Here is a 27,760-nt window from a genome sequence, read left to right on the forward strand (position 1 = left end):
CAATATTACACCATATCACAGACACTGATAACACGTAGGGCCGTGTATCTCAGATTTAACATTGTTAAATGATCCCTTTAAGTCCGAGGTTGAAGTTGGAGTTTTGCTAAGTGTAGGAAACCGACGCGGAACAACTGTCACAGTAGCAAGTGTCGTACAACCCTCTTGGAGATAGGTCTATACGATCGAGAAGCATATAATCAAGCTGTGCGATCTGGATGGTTGTACACTGCCATTGTGTGGCTCTCGAAGGTATTCTGATGGCTGTGATGTGCATCATAGGTCATCCTTATCATATACCTAAGAGGTCATTTATCGCGTCTTCCAGTTCTGAGTCAACCGCATCCTCCCTGAATTGATTTTGAGGAAAGAAGATGAAATATAGGTTTAGGGGATAGGATATTGGCCCTGTAACATATATGCAGTGACTAACAATCCAATCAATTGTAAAAATCTGTTGTATTTTCAGTTTTGCTGAAATTATTTTTTTCTTATTAATCATTGTATTTACTTGTAACATAAAGGCAGTGGTAAGTTGCTATTATTTATTTTGTTCCAATTTATTGAAGGAGATACATGTAAAAACAAGATTTGGGATAATATTAATGGTAACTTTCAATGTTACAGGGCCTGAGGTGGTATTCTGAAATTGTTATGCTAGTGAAAAAATGTTTCCTGTTAAGCAGAGATAAATAAGAAAAATCTTTGATTAATTCTCGATATCACCAATATAATACAAATACCAGCATGTTACATTCAGGCCTCGTTTCAAATGCACTCTGGGATAGTTTGGTGACCAAGTCGCTTCCTGTCGACCCAGCAGTGATTGTGTGTACTTAATTTTCTGACAGTACTCACAGTGATTTATCACGATTCTCAATGATTTCAAGAGTCGATTATTACGTAAAACGGATGAAAATATACTATAATATACTAAAAATTAACATATTTGGTGGTGTGATTGGAAAGAGCAAGTACAAGCATAGAAATAATAATGTCACCTTTCTTTGGTTATGTTCATTGGCAAGAGTGAAACCCTGTCTGAAATATTAGAGGATGTGACTACATTACAGGGTTCGTTGGCTTTTTAGACGACCAATGGACATACTCCATTCTGGTGGGATATTCTAAAGTTAAGCCCGTCATTTTCTTGAAGTTTCAAGAAGGTCCTTCCATTGTTTTAATCTAGACATCGATTTGGAGGATCTTTCTCTTGTTTGTCATTGCTGCCGTCACCAAAAATAAAGAACCTAGATGTAGCTTTCAGAGACGTACCTATGTACATTGGCTCAAAGTTACTTCAGAGAGGCTTCATCTGTGCATTTTGGGCATATATTGGCGATAGCGAGAATTTCTATGTAAAGCTGGCTATGTATTTGTACAGTTTAGAGATAAATCTGCACCAACACCTACAATTAGTCCCATTCCATGCAACCTCAATTAATGATAACTAACATAATTTTCACTTTTTGAATGTAGCAGACGTAATAAAGTATAGTGCACAGAATACAACCCAAGAAAACTAAAACATATGTTTATTGGGGACACTTGTATATATTGTTCACAGCCGTCAGGCTGAATAGGATAGGTGCCTAACCGGCCTCAACAAGAGCAGATAGATCCTGTAATGAACGAATAAAACATCCATCATTTTTTGTATACGAAAAATATCCTAGATCCTTGTTATTTGATTTAAAGAGACTTTCAAGATTGTTCTTAGTAATTATCGCTGATAAATAAACCCAAATTTAATAGGCTTAATTTAGCGCGCACACAGGGATAGGGGCACTTACTGCTCATATTTCGATTGTGATGCTGCTCCTATTCTACTTTCATCTTCACATCTATATTCATACCTGAATTTATTCATGATGTGATTCAGAATTGTATTTAAAATTCTTGCTATGTATAAGTCATATAACTGTCTTTTCATGTTTTGTGCTGAAAGCCGGAGGACCGTACCTGCTCATAGACTTTTTCTTATAGAGTCTTGACGCCCTTCTGGTTTTCAGCACATGTTTTATGTATTACATGTTATACCAATGGAAAACAAATTTCTGTATTATATTATGGACAATAAAATCTTGAATCTTGAATCTTGAATCTTACCTCTACAAGCATCAATGCACAGTGATATACATGTATTAATCCACACACAGTATATAAAGCATATTAAAATCTACATGCCCTGCTGTGGAAAGATCGTTAAATAGTACTAGAAACTATAGCATGCTTTTTCATGGAAAAACATGTGATATTCACAGTAAAGGAATCACATGTGACCGTGCTTAACCAATCATTTGATTAGGATCTAGGAGTAAGTTGTATAGCAATAAAATTAATTTGTAATTTATTTTGTTTAATAGATCACTTACCGTCGAAAGTCAGTGAGTGACTGCAGGAATGAATCAAAATCCGCTTGGGGAACTAGATTGAACATGAAATTTCCATTACTGATTTGAGGAAAAGAATCCTGAAAAGAAATGTATGGGCATGCTTGGTGATAGTGATTCATGTAGTTTTCCTCCATTCAAGTCTGGCTGAAATACTATACCATACATGTACATACCAGGTCAGTACTCTCTCTGGCATATAGACTTAGTGTCCTTGTTACACTGACACCTCCTATACACCGCCCCTCCCCACCAAATACACACACATACAAAAAAGCTATGTTGATTGAACTGGTCAATATTTCAACAGAACTTTATGCTGACACCCCCTCCTCCCTTATCATGCACCTGTCCAAAACATCAAGAACAAAAACAAAAACTGTGCTTAAAATAAGTACACTGTGATCAAGATCTCCATCCTTGTTTAGTGACTATTCAATCTGACGTATACTCTCAGACCCATGATGACATTATTCAAACCTTATGAATTGATTTGAACTATTTGTATCTATTAGTCTTTAGAGTACTTCAGTGATCTGTTTATACTGAAATTGTATTATTGCGTAACTAGTAACACAACACTCTCCCCCCCCCAAAAAAAAAAAACTAGATGGAATTCGACTGCGCGCAGTCGAAAATGATGCCTCCGTCATAGAGCAATATTACAAACCAAAACAGAAGAAATTTTTCGAATTCAAGTTCAATTGTAATTCATTAACAGGTTCTCAGAATATCGTGATTACAAGCAATTTCTCATATACATATATGACCCTTTGATCTTTGACCTCATGACCCTAAAATCTACTCAGTTCATTGGCTCTGCAAGATGTCCTGAGTTAAATAGTAATCCATCTGTCAGTTCTAATGAGAATGCGTTCACAAGCTATTTTTGCATACATAATGAGCCCATGACCTTTGAACTTTGACCTTATAAACCAAGAATCTCCTCAGTTCATTGGCTCTGCAAGTAACATACATGACCTAATTTTGGCAGGAATCCATCAATCGGCTCTTGAGATAACGCGATCACAAGCTGTTTTTGTATACATAATGTGCGCTGTGGCCTTTGACCTTTGACCTCGTGACCCCAAAATCTAATCGGTTCATCGGCTCTGCAAGTAACATACATGACCTGATTTTGGCAGGAATCCATTAATCGGTTCTTGAGATAACGCGATCACGAGCTGTTTTTGCATACATAATGAGCCCTGTGACCTTTGACCTTTGACCTCGTGACCCCAAAATCCAATCAGTTCATTGGCTCTGCAAGATACATACATGATTTAAGTTTGGCAGGAATCCATCAATCGGTTCTTCAGATAACATGATCACGAGCTGTTTTTGCATACATAATGAGCCCTGTGACCTTTGACCTTTGACCTCGTGACCCCAAATTCTAATCAGTTCATTGGCTCTGCAAGATACATACATGACCAAAGTTTGGCAGGAATCCATCAATCGGTTCTTCAGATAACGCGATCACGAGCTGTTTTTGCATACATAATGAGCCCTGTGACCTTTGACCTCGTGACCCCAAAATCTAATCAGTTCATCGGCTTTGCAAGATACATACATGACCAAAGTTTGGCAGGAATCCATCAATTGGTTCTTCAGATAACGTGATCACGAGAACGGGACGTACGTATGTACAGACGTGTGTACAGACGTACGGACGGACAGACAACCCGAAAACATAATGCCTCCGGCTACTTCGTAACTGAGGCATAAAAACTCCTTAAACTCATCTCCAATGCTGCATGTGTACATGAATTCATCATGGCATGGATACAGAGTACAAACACACATACACACCTGTAAGGTTGACACCTTTGCATTCAGTGTAGAATAGAACTCCTCCTGGAACTCCTTTCCACGTAGTTGCAGGTGAGTCAGGTTTGGCATGGAACACAAAGCATCCGCTAGGTAATGTGAAGAGGCTGATGTTGGACACCTATTGTCAATGAGCGTGACAGATTGGACCTACATGTATACAAACAGTGATTCATACAAGTACATTACCAGAGTACACGTTTTCATTAAACTACTGCAAATATAACTGGGTGCTCTGATATACATGTATGTGTATGGCTATGCTTGGGTGACAAATGCAATGGGCTTTATATAGTCAAATATAGGATTTGGATAAGGGCTACAAATAGGTTTGAGCTCAGGTTTAGTGATAGGAATACTTTTTGGTGCAGGGATCAAGTTAAGAATTTGGTTAGTACAGGATGGAAAGCACAGAAAAATTGTTGATGGGCAGGCGTTAAAACAACAGGAGGATCGACAAACACAGCCATAGTGCATTTTCTCACTACATAGTGATACAAACAGTGATTCATTAAAGTACATTACCAGAATACATGTATTTATTGAATGACTGCAAATATAACTGGGTGCTCCAATATACATGTATGTGTATGGCTAAGCTCAGTTGACAAATGTTCTGGGCTTTATTAAGTCACAAATATATATAGGATCCGCATGAGAGCTGCAAATAGGCTTTGAGCTTAGGTTTAGTCTTACGGTTTATTATAGATTTTAGTGCTGGGTTAAGTTCAGAAATCGGTTAGTTCAGGGTAGTGGGCGCAGAAAATGCATCAAAAAAGATTTATAGGACTAAGATTTACTATTATAGCCGTAGTACATGTAACTACTGCGTATTCATCTGAGTAATTGCATCCATCCAAAATATTTATGAACAAAAACAAACACAGGACGCTGAGTAATACCCAGCTCATCTTGAACATAACTACAATATGAAGGTTACGTTAATTTGCCAAATATATTTTCAATTTCATTAATTTACATATACTTCTAGATCAACATGTATGTTTCTCTTTATATAACTTTTGTTTACTAGCTGTCATCATGTGATGAGGCTGGTGTGAGGCACTCAACATCATGAAGGCAGAGAGTCTTGATCTGTACAGAAATTGAACGACTGAAATAGGTTTAACCCTATTTAGCCCGGGCTATTTTGAAAATGCGTAGCCCGGGGGGGGGGGGGGGGGGGGGGCTTCTAAGGCCCCCCCCCCCTATGATCTCGGCCGTGAAATGCCCGATCGTCGCGAAAATTTGCATACATGTCAAGTGAAGTGTATAGAATACTATGGTAATTTTAATTTTTTGAAAAATTCACTCATTAGCATATTTATGGTAATTTATGCAAATAAGGTCATCAAATTCACATTTTTGCCCATAAATCAGACATTATTCATATTTTAAGCATTCTTTCTCACTACATATATTTTTTAGACCATTTGGAATAATAATACAACACAAAAAATTGAAAAACCAGGGTCATTCCTTATGTTATCTATTGTTTTGATAATTTTTTATGTATTTCTTTGTTTTTTTTTAACTTATGTAGTTTATTGTTTTTATTGTTTTATTTTATTTCCAACTATAATTCAACTATTTGGATCCAAAAATAAACACCTAAACTATAAACAAGACCAAATAACCAATGTTTTATCTCTTTATTTGAAAAATGAGATTTCCATATGTTTTGTACACAAATCACAAAAATGAGCGATTTTCGGGCTGACATGCAAAGACAAAATGACACGTGACTTCATAATGGTAGGTTTGATTTTCAAAAAAATTCTTTCAGAAGATGCGCAAGACTCGAGAGAAAAAAGTCACAAAATTTCAGTGCAAGATTTTCTTGCGTTAAAAAATTATCGCGTAAAATGTCGAGGGGGGGGGCTTCTAAAGCCCCCCCCCCCCCCCCCCCCCCCGGGCTAAATAGGGTTAACACTGGTTGATGGAGGGGGAGCAGGAATTTTGTAAACATGTGGTCAGAGACCGCATCAATGAAAGGGTCTTGTTGGGGCTAGTATTTATTTGCACAGAGTTGTTTTCCCAATATTAGTCCTTTGTATACTTTTATAAGTTAAATCAGACAGTGAGAAGTCAGAATGTGTATTATTTATATGTTTTAAAATACTTAGTACCTTCAGGTGATTTTTATGTACATTATAGTTAGATCAAAAGTGCATGAAAATATAAGGCCTTTGTCAAGAGTCAGGGATAGACAGTCCAATAGGATATGACCATACTGAAGATTCAGGTAAGAGGAAGATCAGGAATTCCTGAGCGTAGGAGCGAATTGCAGTGATTCTACTGTATTTTAGAGGTATGTGAATTAAATGCAAATCTTCCCAGTAAAATATTCAGTATAGCACCTTTTCATTGTAATTCAAATATTTAGACCAGCATTGCTAAAGATAATATTCTATTAGAGAGTTTAAAGAATGATAATTTTATTTACAAGCTTAAAATGATTATGATGATTATAATAATAGATGTTATATTGTACATGAAAGTGGTCTAGCTATAGAACATATACATTCCTTACAATAATTTTCCTTTGTGGTTCGTATTATGTGGCCTGCTATGTTTTAATAATTTGTATGTACTATAGTTCTGTTGAATGAAGACATAATACCATCAAGGCAACAACAAAAATAGCAGAATACCTAGGGGGCAAAACCTTAATTTGGGGGGTTTTGGTCGGGATGTTGTAGGTCGGTCGGTATAAACATGATCAGAGGATCTTCCTGCACAATTTCTAGGTGGACTACCCTGACATTATTTTTCTGGAAAAAAAATAGTCAATAATTAGAAGATAATTTTGTAACAGAACATCATTTTACCATGCATGTGGTATCAATGAAAGAAAATTAAATTATCTACAAGATGATACCACATTCATGATGATTGAATTTATTTTACATAATAATAATAATAATAAATAATAGGATAATTATATAGCACCAGTATCCGCCAAGCTCTGACGCTCATGGTGCTTTACGCATATTACCCTGGTCGTAGCCGAGCTGCCAAAGTAACTCGTGCTGAATAATATCAGGTACCCATTTACACCTGGTGGAGTTATTTCTCCATATTTCAATAACTTTTGAAACTGAAGAATTAAAAATATATAGAAAACCTTCCTAATATTAGTTGAATACGATCTGAAAATTACAGGTTCATTGATTTTTATGTAAAAAAATGTATAGCGTAGTAAAGTTCATTTTGGACAATATGCACAGACCAGTTCCTTGATGATACGTTTAACGTGCGTCATCATTGCCGCATATCTGTCAGGTTTGCCCTTGCAACTGAAACATGAATCATCTAATTGCATTCTATCCTTTTTCTTAATGATTGAAGGGACAGTGAACGGTTGGGCTGGGCGATGGGGGAGACACAAGTGGCAGGGGCAATTCATAAATTCACCCAAAAATTATGAATTCTGATTTGTAATTAATACAAATTGTGTAAGGTAATTGTAGAATCTTGGTTTTTTTATGACATGGTCAAATAAAACATGGAATCCTGTCTGGATCTACAAATATTTCAATGAAGTTCTATAAATGACTAATCCAGAAAAACAGAATATTCCGGATTATTTGTAAGGGTTGGCAGGTATGTAATATTAGTTGAATATGATCTGAAAATTACAGATGTTTTGCTTTTCATGTAAAAAAAGTTATAGCATAACAAAGTTCATTTTGGACAATATGCAGTTTAGTTCCCTGATAATACATTTAATATGAGTCATCATTGCCGCATACCGTATGTGTCAAGTTTGCAACTGAAACGTGAATGATTAATTGCATTCTTCCCTTTTTCTATAAATGACTAAACAGAGTTGTTAGCAACATCAGACAGACAGGAAATCAAACATTACAAGTACATTTCAACTAATAGAATGATGAAGAAACTATCAGAAACTTCCTAACCAGCTTGAACCTTTTGGTATGAGGTAGGAATTTCAGTTGCAGGTTTGAGGATGTAGTAAGTTTTGCTAACTCAAATCAGAATATTTTTACTCTTAGCAAACTTTTGGATTATTGATAAAATATTATCTAGCAGCTTATTACAGAATTTCCATATGTAATCATCTGGCATCACTATGGAGCCATCCTGAAGATTCTTCTCAAGGACTCTGTATTAAAACGTTACCTGATGTAAATATAAGAGAAAGTGAACCAATAAATATATAGTTTCTTATACTAGTTCCACTTTAACACTTGTAGATTAGAATAAACCTTAATATAATGTAGCATAAATTTTGTTCCATCTTGTGTTTTGGATCACAACACTTAAATCGGATTTGCAACCTTTTGTGATGACTTTACATGTTTGTTACATCCAATGCTCCTGTTAATCCAATACTAATATACCTATTACCCCCATCTCAATGTTGTTTTATAATTGATATAGGTATAAGAGGGTGACATTGACCAAAGCAACCTCATACTAGATGAATTTCAGAATTCCTGGGTCTGTCTTTTAAGATCTTACAAGAATTACAAGAAAGAGTGAAAGTTTGCCTGCTAATGTAAAGTAACATTTCAAAGTTAGGTATATATGAAATATAAATACAGTGCAACTATTATTCAAATGATACACCCCTCTATATTATAGGTTCCTACAGCAAGATGAGTAACCAGCCAAGAAAACGTGTGGCAGATAGTGCCATGTCCATGAAGCATGTGCCTGCTAAGAAGTCTTCCAAAGATATGAGCACTGACTACACAAAATGCATATTTTGGTTCTCAATCAAACCAAAGGTTCAGGATTTATATGTGCTTCCACATTACCACTTGGTGACGCACTGACAAAACTGAGGCGCCTAGAAGGAGATGATATCGAGGGAAAACACCATACACTCCTGCAAGCATCAAAGATTCTTAGAGCAGATTGTGAAGTGTAAGAAAGATGTGTGAGAAAAATTCAACTGAGATTTCATTCACATCTGCATACAATATGGTTCCAGACTCACTCACTCTTCAGATGGCCATGCAGACTGAGGACGTTCTGCTTATGTGGCGCTTCGGTAGAATGATCACAACTTCGCAACTGGTGGATGCTCCTAGAGTTTTAGAAGCAGGACTTCCGGGCTTTTCCTCATTCCGTGCTGACCTCCATCCACATAGACAGGCTAGAATCATTGGCTATCTTCCTCTGATCCCATCTTCTCCAACTGACCCTACTGTACTAAAGGAAATGATGATTTGACTTGTCAGGACATCACATGCACGTGGTAACAAATACACAATTATAACTGGAGATCAGGCTACATATGAGCTCGCTGTAGCCATCAGAGACAAGCATCGTAGTGAGTTCAGCAATGTGGTCTTACTGCTGGGTGGCTTTCATCAAGCTCACAACTACATGAAAGCAGTTTGCAGATCTTTAGGGCGGCAGGTGCAGAAGATTTTCTTGTTGCAGCTGGTCTGTGCCAGGAAGGGGCTGCCAAGAAGATGTTTGGTGATAAAGCCGACACTACCAGGCCATACATGCCCTCAGAATCCTGAGCGAAACTATGTGGCGCCTCTACTAGGAAGCATTCTAGACATGATGGGCAGCAGACAGAGAAACAGATCACTGGAAGCCTGAGGTGGAATCTGTCTTGAAAATGCACTATGAAAAAGACATCACTGCCACTGAAAAGTTGCAAATGCTCCAGAATTCCCATGAACAGTTATCAGCCCTTCAGGAACTTTTCCCAGAATCAATGGTTGATCAACCAACAGCAATCTTCTGGTCCACCTTCCTGATGTTCTGCATAGATTTAACTACTACCAGCGAGAAGCTGACTGGGTAGGACATGTCTGTGAATCATATTGAATGATACCTTACCTCAAAGCAGCAGGGCATTACAAATATGGGCAAGCAGTCTCTGCCTCTCTATCTTGATGAGATGAAAAATCTTCCTAAAACAGCCCCTGATGTACATGAAGCACTTATGGCGGGTGCATTTGTTGCAAGGAGAGCAGATGGCAAGCACAATTGTGTTTCTCCTGACATGCTTCTTGAACAGACAAATGCAGATGCCAAGTAAAGAAGAAAGCGGTCATGACGGAATTACACCTAACCCCGCCGCATGGATAAAAAGGGTTTAAACAATTAAAACCCATCACATCTGTCTCTGCACAGTAAATATCGATGCTGCATCTTCTTTCACCCAGCCCTAACAATGAATCTGGTGTATGTCGAGTAACAAGGGACACAGAGATGGTCATCAAGGTAATGGTAGTAGTCGAGACGAATCCATCCAGAGCAACTACAACATCCCTGATAAATGTGTCAACTGGGCAATGAGCTGATTGCACAGTTTAGGACAACTTGAGCAGTGTTAAACAAATAGGCGTGGAGGCACTGTCTCAATCACTGTCCAGTCTTCAGAAGAAGACAAGTATTATGAAGCTGAACACGTTCCACACACAAAACAAGAAACAAAAGAAGTCTGGGCCCACAAGAGCTAAATCAGGGAAGAGTGATGAAGTAGCTGCTCTTCTGCGTATGACACAGATCATTGCTAGTGATGGAGAACTAGAGATTGTTGACTTGGTGAGAACCCCAAGGCAAGGGCCATCACTGACGTTATATCCAGAGAACTAATCAAGGAGGTATTAGGGCCATCACAACATATATTAACACCTCAGCAAGTGATGACTTCAAGGAGTCTGATCTGGGCAATCTCAGAGCATACAAGTTTTTGAACAACAGATCTATACTCTCCTAAGGCTCCTCCCCCCCCCCCAAACAGGAGACACATTTTTTCTTCATGTAAAGAGAGCTGCATGCCCTTGCAACGATGGTGAATAAGAGAGCACACATTGCCAAGCCTAAAACCCCACCCTGGACAGAATTTGGGTGGAATCTGGATGATCAGCACGTGCATCCTGTTCGAAGTACCCATCAAGCCTGGCCCGTTTCAATGAAGAAGGCTATATCATGCAGATGTACTGAAGGGTGCAAGAAGAACTGCTCATGTGCTAAGAAGGAAACACCGTGCTACATGTACATAGGGTGCCGCTACCAAGGACTATCAAGCAAATTTAGCAGGATGCAGGACATCGAATACGACATCAGAGCAGCGAAAATCAGTGACAGTAGCAGCGACTCAGACAGTGATTAGGAAAGAAAAACAGTAATATCAGAAATAAAGAATATAGGTAGTCGCTTTAAATGTAAAGAACTATGATGTACCAGGAAATCGAGTTTGTCAACAAATTGAATAGCATTCTTAAAATGCAAGTTCATCTCTTATTTTCATCTCAATTCCCTTTTCAATTAGATATCATCATCATCAGCCATATTTTTATTTACATTTAAGCAGGTATGTGCACTGTGATTTTAGCCACAAAAGCTGTTGGCCTGTGAGTGGCAATTTTAAAAATAAATGTCATATTTGATTCATATTACTTTAGAACATTCTCCAAATTGATTCTTTGACTTCACAAACTTTGGTCCGGAATCCAATATACACTACAGACGGTTGTATAGTCAAAACTAAATAGTAAAAAGAAACCCTGACATGATGCAGAAATTTTAAATTGAGGTTAATGCAACATGTCATGAACGTAAAATCAGAAAGAAGTTAAGTGAACACTAAATATAATTCAAGACTTGGCAATAAAAACCTTTTCTGATAGGCTTTAAATTATTTAAACACTTTGCATGTATTGACTCCCAATGTGCATTTCCCATTCAATACTCAAGTTTATTATGGTTTATCCCTAAATCAAACATTCAGGGGCAGCAATATCTTGTCATGGCAGGAATGGGGGGGGGGGGGGGGAGGGGAGGAGAGGAGGTGGGTGGGATATTTAAGGAAGTTTGGCAACTGAAGGGGGAAGGTTTACCCCCCCCCCCTCTCCCACTACAATTTTGTATTTTGTTGTGAGAAAATTTTGCAACATCCTCGTGTAAATCTTACTGGGAGGATGCAAAGTGACAGAATGACAAAAACAATACACATTTTAGTTTTTAACTTTTAAATTCCTGACCCAACTTAATTTTTTTTCTACAACTGTAATCACAGTGATTTTTCAAATTTTCAAGCGATTGATGTTCTGCTTCTTGACAAAGCGCCCCCTTAGGCTAGACTACGGCATTACAATGTGTTTTTTTCACTCACCTTGGACTTGTTTCCTTCTTTAGCAAGAACTGCATAGAAGTCACTGTGCAAGGCAGCTCGAAGTAGTGTAACATACTCTAGAGAGGGCACAGAGCATATAATCTCCCCCATATCATGTGATATAATTGGTCCAAATTCTCCATTTACTCCAAGATCGATCTAAATCAAGAGCAAAAACAAAAACAAAACAAACGAAAAATTAAAATATGAGAAAGTCAGAGTCCATTGATAAAGTTTAAGACCACCTCAGATTTTGTTGATGCTTCTGTCACTCGGCCTGCATTAAGAAAGTCTCATTGAATGATTACAGAATGGTTACTTAATACAGTGGTCGATATCATCAGAGTAGTGCTACGAAACCTATATGATCCCAAATTTATTTGCAAAGGAAGGCCTGCTATAACATTTTATCTGCAATGCAGCATGGTAAAGGCCATTTTTAAAGGGCCCTAAATTATTCCATCCATCAAAATTAAGGGTTACTCTGAAGTCTGAGCATCAAATGATCAAGAGGACTGGTTGCAGCAAAACTGAGGTGTAGGATGCCATTTCAAGCAGACAGTTTATTTTCCAACCAGAAAAGGGTTGGTAGTCCAATAAAACTAATTCAAATAGTTGACTGTTGATATTTATCATATGCCTATAGTGATGGGTATATGAAATGATACTGCTCAAGTATTATCATAATGTATGTTTCACATCATCCCCCCCCCCCTCCCCTCCACTACAACAAAAATGGACAGTCAATAATCATCATTGCCGGTAGTATACCCACTTAAAAATATCATTAGTGTAAATATTGTATTAAAGACATCTCCTTGAAGACTTGTGCAAATTTGTAATGCTTCCTTCTCATCTCTTTCTTTCTCTCTTAAATGTTGTTTTGTGTATAAATTATTTGAAACTTTATTAATTTGATTTTGTATAGTGCTGGGTGCTTTGCCTATTTAATGAGCTATTACATTTCACCTTTGACCTACATACTCAGAAATCGAACTTAGGCTGTACATGTATTTTGATACCATGTACCTTCATATTAAATTTCATTAAATTTGTCTAACATTACTCAAGTTATCGAATGGAAACCAGATTTGCATATTTAATGAGCTATGACCTTTGACCTACATATTCTGAAATTGAACTTAGGCTGTGTTTTGATACCATGAACCTTCATATCAAATTTCATTAAAATCTGTCAAACAATACTAGAGTTATGGATCGGAAACCAGATTTGCATATTTAATGAGCTATGACCTTTGACCTACATACTCTGAAATTGAATTTAGGCTGTGTTTTAATACCATGAACGTTCTTATCAAATTTCATTAAAATCCGTCAAACATTACTAAAGTTATCGATCGGAAACCAGATTGTATTTTTTCGCATATTTAATGAGCTATGACTTTTGACCTTTGGCCTACATACTCCGAAATCAAACTTAGCCTGTATTTCGATATCATGTACCTTCATATTAAATTTCATTAAAATCCGTCAAACATTACTAAAGTTATCGATCGGAAACCAGATGTGTAGTTTTTCGCATATTTAATGAGCTATGACCTTGGACCTTTGACCTACATACTCCGAAAACGAAATTAGCCTGTATTTTGATATCATGTACCTTCATATCAAATTTCATCAAAATCCGTCAAACATTACTGAAGTTATCAATCAGAAACCAAATTTGTTACGGACGCACGGACGGACGCACGGAAGGACGCAAGGCAGCGTTACTATAATTAATCTACATCTGCACAGTTCAACTTAAGTTGATGCAGTTAAAAATGATTGAGCATCCCATTTGGCTTTTCATATATAAGTCATTTGTAAAGTCATGCGTAACTTTACGAACAGCTTTATGAAACATCCCCCTGGAGTACTGGTTAAACATGATCTGAAATGTTCATATCATGTGAATAATATTGTCAAGCGAGCAAGCACAAAACTATACATGCTCAGAATATTAAACAGATTCAAACTTCCAGCAAATGATCGAATTTGTCTACTGTTCTTACGTTTCGGCCCATGGTAGAATACTGTGCCCCTGCTTGGCCCTCTGGGCTAACTGAAAACCAAAGTAATCAGATTGAAAGAATCCAAAAAATGAGCATGCTGCCTTGTGCTTGGACTGCACTACTGTACTTACCAACATGCTCTAAAAGAATTGGAACTGCCCACTCTCAATGAATGACGAGAGAAACTAGCATTGAGTCTTTTCAAAAGATTCGGACCAGCCCATCATCAAACTTTCACCACAGGCTTCCTCCCTTGCGATCAACTTTATATTGTCGATTATTGCAAAATGGACAAACCTATTCCGAAGTCTTTTGTAAAACGGAGCGCTACAAAAGAAGTGCTCTCCTCTACCTCATCATAGGCTCTGGAATTTAAATTTACAGTAAAAAAAGGGGGGGGGGGGAGAGGGAGCCATAAATAAATCTGTTGTGCAATATACTTAGGTAAAACTACCAGCAAAATCCCATGATCCTCAGTTTAATGCGTTTATCTAGTCATTATTGTAAATTATGTAGTGTTAATTAGATTATTATACCATACAGAGGGTATGTGGCACTGTTTTTAAAAACTATGACCAAATAGCTAAATGGCCCTTTGAGAGCCTGAAACTTTACAAAGATAAAGAATTAGAAATCAGTTACAACTTTTTCTTGTAGCATTGACCTAGATTGACCTCCCATAGCTTAATGAAAATTTTTCAACGTTGCTTTATGTGCATGAGGTATCCCTGAACAGCAAATTGTTAACAGAATTTTGTAACAAAATTGACATACCTTTTTGGTTGGAGCCGAAAAAAATATATAGCCACAAACAATATGTTTTTTTTCTATTGATGATTAATGAGCATGAGTGGATCTTAAAGAAAGTTAACAGTAATCTGAATTAACTCGTGTATTTTGATGGAACAGTGCAATTGAAAATGGTGTTTCGGACGTTACATTTTCCGTAAACAATGTAGACCCTCATTTAACCCACTAGAACAATAAACTAATGAGATTGTATATGGTTTGAATAAGCTGATTAGTTACTCCAAGTCATTAACTTAAATGAAATTATCATTTAATTATAGTAGCGCTTATATTAGAAATACACTCAAAACTTGAAAAAGTTGTCTCATTTTCCTTAAACAATTTTGTAACGTCCGAAACAACTTTCAATGTGAAGTAGCAGAAAATATATGAACTGCAGGACCGATCTATCGTAACATTTTAAAACATTTCATGGCGGCTACCCACCAAAAAAAATAAAATTGCAATTGCAAATTTCCGTTAACAGTTTTAACGTCCGAAACAAATGTAACGTCCGAAACAAAAAATACCATTTAAATGATGATAATCCATATTTTAGGGTATCTGGAGTGAATTTATCATTATGAAATAAGTTATTATAAGTCTTAGCACAAGTCAAAACACAAATCAGGTCTTTCAAATCCAATAATTTTGTGTAAGCTCAAGAAGGGTGTTTCGGACGTTACACTATGTGATTGTTAACACATAGTTTGCAAATTTCAACTAATTTTTGATCATATGTGCAAGTTACGATTTCACAATGCACACTCCTGATAAAAACTATTTTGATAGTTTTGTTAAGATTTAAATATAAAAATATGAAGAAAGATGATGCAAAAGATCAAATTTTCTGTATAATATCTAAATTTTCTGCAAAATTGACTTATAAAACATAAAATATTGAAGCCACACTACCATATTTAGTATTGTATTTTATGTAATTTTAAAACATGCTTGTAAAGTGTGAACAATTCAGCCATTGGCTGCCAATCACATTTTGTTTTATATCATGGATAAATAAATATCAAATACCCATTCCTAAAATAAATGCATGTCTGTACATGCCCGTTGGGTTATATGAAGAAAGATGATGCAAAAGATCAAATTTTCTGTATAATATCTAAATTTTCTGCAAAATTGACTTATAAAACATAAAATATTGAAGCCACACTACCATATTTAGTATTGTATTTTATGTAATTTTAAAACATGCTTGTAAAGTGTGAACAATTCAGCCATTGGCTGCCAATCACATTTTGTTTTATATCATGGATAAATAAATATCAAATACCCATTCCTAAAATAAATGCATGTCTGTACATGCCCGTTGGGTTAGAATCAAGCAGCCATGGATAACTAAAGGTATCTTTTGCTCTATTAAAAAACGGAATAGATTATATAAATATAGTCTTCGACACCCAGGAGAGGAAAGCTTGAATAATTACAAATCATATAGGAACAAACTAACCATCATTATTAGACAGTCTCGACAAATGTATTTTGCCAAGCAGTTTGAAAATGCAAATGGAAATGCATCATCAACGTGGAATGTGATCAATCAAGCCCTCAAAAAACAAAAGAGTAAATCAAAGTGTCATATTACCAAAGATAATAATACAATGGTTGATTCAAAAGAAATAGCAAATTGCTTCAATGCTTACTTTGTTGGGGTTGGCCCCAATCAGGCCAATACAATAGCTTCGAACGGAGTCGACTTCTCACAATTTCTTCAAACTCCCTGCAACAAGTCATTATTTCTCAAACCAACAAACTTGATTGAAATCTTGAATATTGCACGTTCTCTTAAAATAAGCTATGCTAACGGTCATGATGGGATAAGCACATATCTTTTGAAACAAGTTATAGGAAATATAATAACCCCACTAGTGCATATTTTTAATCTCTCTCTGACGACAGGTACATTTCCAGAAGCATTTAAGATTGCTAAGGTTGTTCCGATATACAAAAAGGATGACTCTTCCCAAGTCTCAAACTATCGCCCTGTTTCTATTCTCTCGAGTTTGTCCAAAGTATTGGAAAGACTTATATACAATAGGCTATATTGTTTTCTAACAGAAAATGACTTACTGAATCAGGATCAATATGGTTTCAGGAAATACCACTCAACCGATTTAGCCCTTGCACAATTATATGATAAGGTTTCGAATGCTTTGGCGTCTCGAAAGCATGTTATTGGTGTATTCATGGACTTAAGCAAAGCATTTGACACTCTTGATCACAAGGTACTATCAAGCAAACTTCATTATTACGGAGTAAGAGGAGTTGCTCTTGACTGGTTTAATGATTATTTGTCAGGTAGAAAGCAATATGTAAGCTACGAATCTGTAGATTCATCATTATTGCCTATGAAATGTGGTGTCCCACAAGGATCGATACTCGGTCCTTTATTGTTTCTACTGTATGTTAATGATATCTCGAACTCAACTACATCATTACAATATATTATATTTGCTGATGATACTAATGTGTTTTGCTCCAATTCCGATTTTCGATCACTTCAGAGAATTCTGAACACCGAGCTACCTAAGCTGTCTTTGTGGTTTAGGAGCAACAAATTGTCTCTGAATCTGAAAAAAACTAATTATATTCATTTTCAAAGCAGGAAAAATGCAACTGATAAACCTATACCTGAAATAGTCTTGGATGGTGAATATTTGGAGAAAAAAGAAAATACTAAATTTCTTGGAACTATCATCAATGAAAATCTGAAATGGAGTGATCATGTACATTACGTTTCAAAGAGAGTGTCACGCACTGTTGGTTTACTGTATAAGTTAAAACATTATGTGCCTTTGAATATTCTATATATGCTATACAATTCCTTGATTCTTCCTTACATGTCTTATTGCAATATACTGTGGGCAGACTCAAAAGTATATACTGATAAAATGCTACTTTTACAAAAGAAAGCGATTCGTGTGTGTACCAATGCTGGATATCGCGATCACACTGATCCCCTATTCGCGAGGTTAAAAACTCTGAAAGTAACTGATATCAACTTTTTACAAAAAGCACTGTTCATGTTCCGTCTACATAATGATTCCCTACCTTCCCACTTCCCACCAATGTTTTGTTTGAATAGAAATATTCATACATACCCAACCAGACAATCAAATAAATACCATTTATGTAATCCTAAAACAACAATGGCTATGAAATCTATAAGACATTCTGGTCCGGATATTTGGAACTCACTGTCCGTTGACATCCGTAACTTGAAGTCAGTATATACTTTCAAGAAAAGTGTGAAATCAATTTTATTGAGCAAATATTGAAAAATCTCTTAAATTAACACATGATATCATATATGTTTGTCAGCATTTCCTTGATATAGCAGGAAAATCCCCCTCCCATGCACCCTCTATCCCATTTTTTTTTTTTGGTTGCAAGTCACTGTTTATTTTTTGTTATTTTCCCCCAATTATGTTCTGTAATTTACTTTACTTTACAATCGTTATGATTTTAAATGTTTCTGGGCTGCAAGCGTATCAAGCTGTCACGCTTAGGCTGTAGCCCTTCTGTATCATCACCTCTTCGAGCGTATGTATCTATGATTTACTGAATGTGGAAATGTAATTTAACTTATGTTTTATACTCATGTAAAGACATTGTCACATTATTGTTATAACCTATGATGATTCAGTAACCAATAAATATTTCAACTAAATATTTCAACTATCCCTAATTGAAGGGGAAGTCCACCCTGATATTAAGTTGGTTTTAATAAAAGCAGGAGGAGAGAAACAAATTATTGAAAGTTTGAACAATATCTGATTTAAAATAGGAAAATTTTGAATTTTAAATCGTTTTTTAAATAATTTTTTGCTCAAACTGTCACTGACCCGTTTTTCTTATTTTCTGCTTCTATTCAAACCAACATAATATCAGGGTGGACATCCCCTTTAAATAATAATACTTATTAATATATGTAAGCTATCAAATTTACATCTTTGTGTACACCGAGTCCAGTGAATATATAACCTGCTATGGTGTGTGCTGTTGTGGATCCGTCTATTGCCAGATATGACATTCCACCCCTCGCCAAGGCTGCAGTATCTAGGTCCTGACTCTCAAAGGATACATCAACCAACAAATGTACATCCGAGTACTCTCGGATGATACCCTGTACCATGCATTTCATGACATGGTGTGCGATGGTTTTGTCCCGTGACACAGTGAAGTACAGGAGATACCTAAACTCTTCCTTCCTAGGCAGTACTACTTGCTCAATCAGCCTGTTGAATTCATTGTGATCTAATTCAAACAGGGAAGCAAGATGGACCCCAGCCATGTACTCCTGAAAGAGTTTGTGTGGAAAGAAGATAGAAGACTGTAGAGACATACTAGATGACAATTTTTTCTCCTGAGACAACACCCCTACTCTGCAGGCTGTTTCAATGGAGTCCGAGCACTGTTCAAAATCACCTTCTTTGAAACTAAGGGTGTTTTCTTGTAGCCCGATGAAAGCAACTTTGGCAACTGGTTCCATGAGCTTCTCAATTTGAGAGCGAAAGGCTTGGAAATCTTGGCTGTCTAAATCTGTGATCTCTTTCTGAGCATAATGCACCTTCAAGAATTTAAACATTTCATCAAATATTTGAGAAAAAGTTTGTAATGACTTAAACTTTTCTTGTTTTTCGTCACCAAGTTCTCTCCACATAAGACAGACCATAGCTATGTAGATAGGATACGGGGCCATATTCTTAGATATGATGTCATTGTCTTTGGTTAATTGGATAAGCTGATCTGCTTTGTCCCTATCATCTTGAAAGTACTTGTGAATGTAATCCTCCACATTCTCCTTGCTAAAACCTTCCACATGCAGAAAAGTGTACTGTTTGCTCAGACTATCATCCCATCTTATCTCTTTGACCTTCCATGGGCGACTTGTCACCAACACCGGGCAAGTGGCAAGTTCATCTGAACGAAGAATGTCTGTAAGTGGAATTTCACCTCTCTCTGAAGAACTTCCACTTGCCTCTGCACTGTTGACTCTTGGCTGCGAAGTGGCACTTGTTGGGCTTCCTGACTTTGGTTGCATTAACTTTCTCCGCTTATTCTTGTTCATCTTTGATTTTGATCTTGCCTTGGTTTGATCAGCAGACTTTGGCTGGTGACAGTCTAAGTTTGAACCGGCTTTCCTTTGCTGTACAACCTTGCCATCAAACTCATCTAATCCATCAAACGCAATGAATACATCTTTTGGATTTGAACGGATGTACTCAGTGATTTGGCAGGCTGTTGCTGGGTTGCCCTTGGAGAGATACGACTTGACAATCTCACCAATCGTGTATTGTTTGGCTTCACAAAAAGGGACAACAAGTACCCACACAAACTTTTGGAGAGCAGGACTGTCATTTATCCAGTCCCAGGCAATCTTAGCACAGAATGTTGTCTTTCCTGTCCCAGCCTCTCCCTGAACCATGATCCGCTTGGGAAACTCTCCATTGACTTTAAGATTAAAGAGATCACTGTACTCAAGTGGACGCTTACATTGTCGATATTCCTCTTCCAGGACAAGGTTTGTGTACATGTCGCCAAACTGCACAATGGAAATTGGGATGAGAGGATCAGCTCTGATCTTACAGAGAGTTGTCCGGTATTTGGATCTCAAATCATCTGCACATCTCTTGATCAGGTCAGGAGAAAGTGGTTGGGGCTGTGATCCTGGCAATCTAACAGGTGAACCTTTAAAATTTAATAATACAAGTGTGATAATTTTTTCTGAATATCAAAATGTTTTTTAAAGAATATTCTGAACATATACACATGAACATAAAAACAAATTTCTGATGTATTTTTTGTTTGTCAACTTTACATTTCATTCATTCATGTCTTTGCAGTTTTATTTCTGCACATCCATCATACATGTATACCCTTGTTGATGCATGACATGTCTGTTTGTTTTCTTTTTTTAAGTATCTCAAAAAAATCTGTCTTTAGGTATTAAAGATAAAGTTGAGTTCTGGTCATGCGATTGGATTGTGAAAGAAGCGGTGTGGAATCAATCAGAAAAAGTTGATCATGTAGCATAGAAGTATTGGTGTGTACTGTAAGGTTCTGGAGTCATCAAAATGATATGAAATGTGGCACAGTCGTAGTTAAGTAACAATGGCCACAGCCCATGTGACCGACAGCCCACAAGACCGACAATATCTGTCTAGCGAACCATCTGAAAAGTTGTTAGAAGATCCATGACACCAACTACCCATGGACTGACAAACCCACAAGACTGAAATGTTAGTCTCATGGGTATTCTGACAACTATTTTGAGGGTTCAGTCTCGTGGGCTGTTCGTATACTGGGATGTCCTGCTATAAAATAACCCTATTTGTACCAAACGAAAAAGTGTCAAATCAGTGTTTGTTTGCTCCCTGCAAGAGCAATATATTATCAATGGCAGTAAAGGCCTTCTTGCGAGCAGCTGACATGATTTCCTTCTTACTCTCACCTGTCCTGTTTGGGACTAGACTGCCAGCGAGTAGTTTGCCAGAGAGGGACCCTAAGTCACTACTTTCTAATTCCTCTGCAAGAAGAGCCCTAATGTCTGTGCCTGGAGGCTGTTTGTCTCTCCATCTCGTGAAGACTGTCATCAATGCATCACTGGTATTTTGGCTCTCTTTCTCGATTTGACCAAGCTCTGCAATGGAGATGTCCAGGTTAATGCCCACCTCTTTGTAGTAGCTAGGTTCAATTTGCTTGGACAGCTTTAAGAATTCCTTTTCACTGACAATCCTGTAATTAAAAACAAGAGTTTATCAAGCATCTCTTAAGTATCTCTTAAAGCCCTTCTTAAGTGTTGGGAGCCCCAAATTCGCCACTATTTGGAGGCAAAATTTCATTTAAATTGTAAAGATTTTCCCCAAAAAATGTGTTTGAAGACAAATATTGATTTTAAAAAATTCATAATTTCGGTTTTCTGTTGTACGCAAAAAACCTAGATTTTGCATTCTTTCATCAATATTTGACATCAACACATTTGTTTTTAAAATCCTGCAAAAATGTGTTTAAAATGACATCCCTTTTCACATTGTGATACAATTTGAGTGAAATTTTGCCATCAAATTCTTGGGGCTCCCAACACTTTAGAGGGACCTTAAGTGTCTCTTATTGTGTTGTAACCCCTACTGTATAATTCATTAAAGCACCTTTCTTCATACTTTGTAAGTTTAGTTCAGTTCTTGATGAGCTTTTGGGCAAAACAGACTGTACAACTAAGTACATGGAAGAATAAACTACTCCAGCCTACAAATATAGTACACTAGCTCCTACAGTTGAGCACTAGCTGTCAGTACCTGCAGCTTCATGTGATTTTATTAAGGTACGTGTACTGATAAGATTTATTTAAAGGTATATTGAAGCATGCACACACAAGGCTTATACCTCATTAAGCATTGCACTTGAATATATGGAAGAAAAATAGTATGTGGTGTTATGCTTTAATAAGAAAAGTACTTTAATATCCCTACTGCTCATTACTGTGGCAACAAAGAACTGAAAGTAAGCTTCAAATATATATATATACTGACCTGTCTGGTCCAGGGTTGGTTTCAACATCACCAGATCTCATCAGGAGGATCAAGAGCAGATAGAGAAGGCAGAATCCGTCCATGGTGCAAGATATCCTTCTCATTCGACAGAAACTCAGTCCGCTGAAAAGGTACATGAATGATAGCCCCAGCAAGACATCCTGTAATGGACAAAAAAAGGGGATTCTACTTACTATATGAATATAAGCGACATGTATTTACAGTGTACATAAAATGGATTACTTTTAAAACTTTTTTTCCTTATCCAAACATTTGCCTCTTGACTTGACTTGTGTGATATAATACTGAACTATATTTAAAGATAGAAGGGGCTGAAATGTACGGGGCCCCAAGTGTTACACATGTGATTCTGTCACAAAATCAATGTTTTATCACAAAAAGCAATCTCATCAAGTGATTTCGTGATAAAAATCAATTTGTGAGATTGCTTTTGTGACAAAATCAAATGGTGAGATTGATTTGGTGACAAAACATTTATTTTGTGACAGAATCACATGTGTAACACTTGGCACCACATAGAAATGTATTATATTCGGGGGGGGGGGGATGTACCCATCTCTGACAAAATATATATATATTTAAAGGGTTTATGATTACTAGTAAAGCTAATTAAATATCATCTTGGGAATATTCTGATTGTATAGGGTGTATACATATACAAAGAAATAATATTATGGGAATTGACACAAGAGCATGGTGATGTCATATACAGCTGTAAATGGTGGAATTTATAGATTTCAACAGTGTGAAAACACACTTGCACCAGATCTCGAGAGGGGGGGGGGGGGGATGCTTCTCTCCCAAAATTCTTTCTCTCTTTAATATTATTTTTTTTTTTGTCTTCGACAGCCAAGGCTGTGAGTCGGTGTGTTTAACTGACCCCCAGGACATTAAAGTCAGGTTTTAAATGAAAATCCAATCCTAATAGCTAATAACTGCTCTTACAGAAAGCAGAAATTTTGAATAACGAAACTGGTGAAAGTTGAAATGAAATTGAGTCAACTCAATAAAAAATTATGAATGTTTTAAATATGAGAATACTAAATCTATGTGTATCTCAAATTTGTAATTTGGTCTGTGGATTGTGTCGTAATCATGGACAACTCTTCTGTTTGTTACGTACAAAAAATATTGTTTTTTCCTTCTAATTCTCCATTGGGGCACTGCTCATAATATATTATGGATAGCACACCATCATAGGACGTTTTTGAAAAGCTGAAATTTTGGTAATTTTGAGTTTTGAAACAAATAGCAAAGTTGTAGGGCACTAGGTCACAGCGACATTACAGATTTAGCCATATATGATATATAGCAGGGGCGTCTTAGCGTCTTCCAAAGTGAGGGGGGGGGGCACCAACAAAGGGAAACCCCAAAGTGAACACACCATTTTTTAGACATTGAACTATACCCCTACATCGTCATGATTGTGATTACACTACCAGGGATGACATCAATATTTTTTCTCTCTTTATGTGGTACAAGATACTGCTTAAGCAACAAAGTTTGCATTTGGGTGTGACGGTTTGAATATCAATATTAATATTAATATTAATATTTATATTTATATTAATATTTTTGAGCGAGAAAGCAAAAAATTTAAGATTTGTGAGGTCCCATTGCGAAAAATTAAATCATATAAATGAGGACAAAAAACAACTCTGATAGAATTTTAAAGCACAGTCTAATATAAAAGAAAGACTGAACAGTTCTTTTATAGGTAACATAATTATAACAACTACAAACGTGAGCATGCGTAGCGAGCAAGCTATAATGAATATTAAAGAAAAAGTCACTTTAAATTAGGGGTGCATGTTATGGAGAAAGGAAAAGTAGGCACTTATCAGAAATGGGGCACTTCTTACACCTGAAAACTCCTTAACAGATATGAAAAAAGGCACTGGTGAGAATGGAAATAGGGAATCTGTTGAAGGAAAAGGCGTGTATACCATAAATGCAAAATGAGCCATCGATCGTCTGTTTTACGCTGTGGCTGCTGCGGTCCAGTAAACTTGGTTGACTTACAGTTGGAAGTTGCAGGCAACTTCAAGATATTTTCACAGTACCGGCCCATACCAATTTATTTTGCAATGCATTGGCACAAACTTAGATCAAGATCTATCGGCAAATATTGGTTTAGCAATTTATTTTCCTATTCATGTCAACAATGCAAGATAAAATTGTCGGTAAGATGTGTTGAAATGTCCTGTACCATAGTGGTATAGTTATTGTACCGTTCGTAGTCCCATATGTGCGAATTCGTGCTGGTTTTGACTCGAGTTTTTTGTTTTTTTACTCTTTCGCCGTAAAGGCCGCACCCCGACTTTTTGATATTTTCTCTTCCAAAAATACTGCGGCCTTTACGCCGGCAAATACGGTATTCCGGATTTTCAGGTCCTAGAAATCTCCAAAAACAGAATATTCTGAATTATTCGTAAGGGTTGACAGGTATGGTATTGTGTGCACATAGCTTAGCGCAGCGACCTAGTCCGTGTGTGTGTTGACCTCGAATCAAACTTTCATTGACGGGTGTATAATTTCATTTTGAGACAGAGAATTTATTTTACTCAAATATAAAGTAAAAGACTTGCAGAAATTTGAGTACGGTACTGCAAATTTTGTGAAAATAAGAAAATGCAATATTGTTTTTAATATATCGGTAAGGAAAATAATTACAGCTTTAAAAAATCCAAACAACTAGGATCATTCTCATTTTGTTTTCTTCGAAACATTGGATAACAAATTTCACAAAGTCCAACATAGAATAACATTGATAATTTAGATTATTTAGTGCAAGGGTAAATATGACAATGACCCGGAATATAATACCATGATAAAAATTCATCAAATGACTTGTAATACTTGTCCACCTGCACACCCCCAGTATAGTACGATAATACTCTGTAAAAGGTCTGTACTCAAAAGGAAGATGAAGAAGAAGTTCTTTTAAAAAACAAATTTAAACAATTAATTTAAAAAATAAATAAAAAAATAAAAAAATTTGGGGGGGGGGGGGGGGGGGTCGCACCACGCGTTTTTAATTTCTTGACGAGAGGCTTGCCTACTGCAATATTTTCAGTTCTAAAAAATGGCGCTTCATTTCGCTCAGTTGTCACATATTGAGGCCCCTCTGCACTAGTTTGGCACGGAGGGATTAGACCTCCCTGCAAGGTCACTGGTAGGTGGTTATCTAATCAAATCAGCTCTCAATTAACATACGGTAAGCAAAAGGGCATTACGGGGGAACAGCATTCTTGCAGACTCTCGGGTAAACGTACTAAAATAAAATACACAAACAGCAAATTACGAGTGACACTGTACGAGAATGGGTCAACAATAAAGAGCAAATTGCCTTATAGAAGGTTGACAAATGTTAGTTATAAGAAAAATAACCCCATACTCACCAGATGGTTATTTTCAATGACTATATCGTGGTTTTGGAAACCACTCGTTCATCCGATATCCGCATGCACAAGCTTGTTTACAGTTAAGCGCTACTACTGTACTGATTAGGCCTACAGGCTAACGTCTGACCTGTGGAGTGGCATGGCCTGGTGGCCGATGGGAAGAATTCAAGAAAGAAATTGTACTGTGCGGATCGGATCCGAGCGAATGGTGGTTTCCTATTCACGCAAGTGTCATTTCTGTCTACAGCCTGGGCAGCTTGCATGGATGATGGAAATCAAGATTCTACGTCAATAGCGAGAAATCAGCTGAAAATAAGACTGTGACATCGGGGTCGTTGCGCACGTAATGCATGCCACTAGTACTGTATTTGTCTAGTCTAGCTATGAAGGCCACGGCCACGACCTTTGGCCACGACCTATATCGTGCGGACGCGCGCGCGTTCTTATGATTACCTCATAGGGAATCCCCTAAAATTGTATGATTGATTGATAGTTGAGAGCGAGTTCTGTGTGATCCTGTAGACTGGATATTACGCTGAGCGAATGAGCGTATGATTGTTGTTGTTATTGGCGTTTAGATGGCGCTCTTCAATCTTGACAGATTATCTGCGCCACGGCGTTCCTTCTTTGGTGCATGTTCATCATCTTGTCGAACTGGATCTCATGGCTCACTAACTGATGGGGCTCTGTCTTTCCAGACTTCTGTTTTCGAGTTAAGAGTTGGCTCACCTGTCTCGATCAGCGAAGTGCTACTGTGAAAGATTAATTAGATTGAATTTCTCTTCACCATTAGTCGTGTATTTTAATCATAAGGATGTCATCCTTATGATTTTAATATTGATGATAATCAAACATTCCAATCATTATACTCACAGAGGAAAGCGCACTATATCTATACAAAAATTCCAAATCTGTTTGTATCTTTAATATAATCTAAGAGGACTCTAAAATCCGATAAATTCCCTAATAATTTTACTAAATCTAACGTATTACATTTCAATCGTCTTTGCATTATCCTTCTTACTCTTTTATATTTCTTGCATTGTAGTAAAAAAAATGCTCTATAGCTTCTGAAACCTTACAATGGATACATGGTCCATCTTCATGGTTGATTAATAATGTGCTGATCATAATTGAATTTGTATTTCCCTAGTTTCAACTGATGTATTATTACTTCCTCCTTTCTATTAAAACCTTGGATATTTTCTGTTTTTGTGACATATGGCTGAATTCGCCATGCCAATATGCGGTTATAGCTAAAATGAGTTGAATAGCTGAGATCAAAGACATATTTGTTGTAATCGAGTGGCTTCGAGTTATGGTCATTGGTCACAATCTTAATCATTTCCTTCACATCTGGTCTGCCAGTTTTTATGTGCAATCTTTCCTTGTTATTATATTCTTCATTATGTTGTAAATTGGAATGGTATAAAATGTTGTTAATTAAATAGGAATTGTGTGGTGCAAAGGTCCCCCTTCCCTGCTTCTCCAGTCAATGACAAATTGTTTCCCTCCTTTGTTGGGGTATCTTTATTACTCATTTAGAGTAGGCTACCCCTATAAGGATTCTCATTTAACTCTTTGTGTTAATGCTAGCATTTGTGAATGATTTTTTAGGTAGATTTTAGCAGTAAAAACTCACATC

At 36.8% G+C, this 27,760-nt stretch overlaps 1 protein-coding gene across 2 annotated transcripts; it reads right to left on the reverse strand.

Annotated features, from left to right (window-relative positions):
• Nucleotides 1-26,473, reverse strand: LOC115921037. 2 transcript variants are annotated; one of them, XM_030978051.1, is made up of 8 exons: nucleotides 26,113-26,473; nucleotides 22,691-22,851; nucleotides 21,613-21,896; nucleotides 19,108-20,849; nucleotides 12,337-12,495; nucleotides 4,206-4,373; nucleotides 2,376-2,473; nucleotides 1-350 (listed from the first exon to the last, which is right to left on the reverse strand). In XM_030978051.1, the coding sequence occupies exons 2-8, from the start codon at nucleotides 22,825-22,827 to the stop codon at nucleotides 293-295; spliced, it is 2,646 nt and encodes an 881-aa protein (XP_030833911.1). In that variant the 5' UTR covers nucleotides 22,828-22,851; nucleotides 26,113-26,473; the 3' UTR covers nucleotides 1-292. The 2 variants fall into 2 exon arrangements, with proteins under 2 accessions (XP_030833911.1, XP_030833912.1); XM_030978052.1 differs by lacking the exons at nucleotides 1-350; nucleotides 2,376-2,473; nucleotides 4,206-4,373 and adding an exon at nucleotides 8,349-9,402 and having other exon boundaries at nucleotides 26,113-26,472.
• Between the last annotated feature and the right edge of the window lie 1,287 nt (nucleotides 26,474-27,760).

Source organism: Strongylocentrotus purpuratus, unplaced genomic scaffold, assembly GCF_000002235.5.
Source record: "Strongylocentrotus purpuratus isolate Spur 01 unplaced genomic scaffold, Spur_5.0 spur5_scaffold_1, whole genome shotgun sequence".
NCBI lineage: Eukaryota > Metazoa > Echinodermata > Echinoidea > Camarodonta > Strongylocentrotidae > Strongylocentrotus > Strongylocentrotus purpuratus.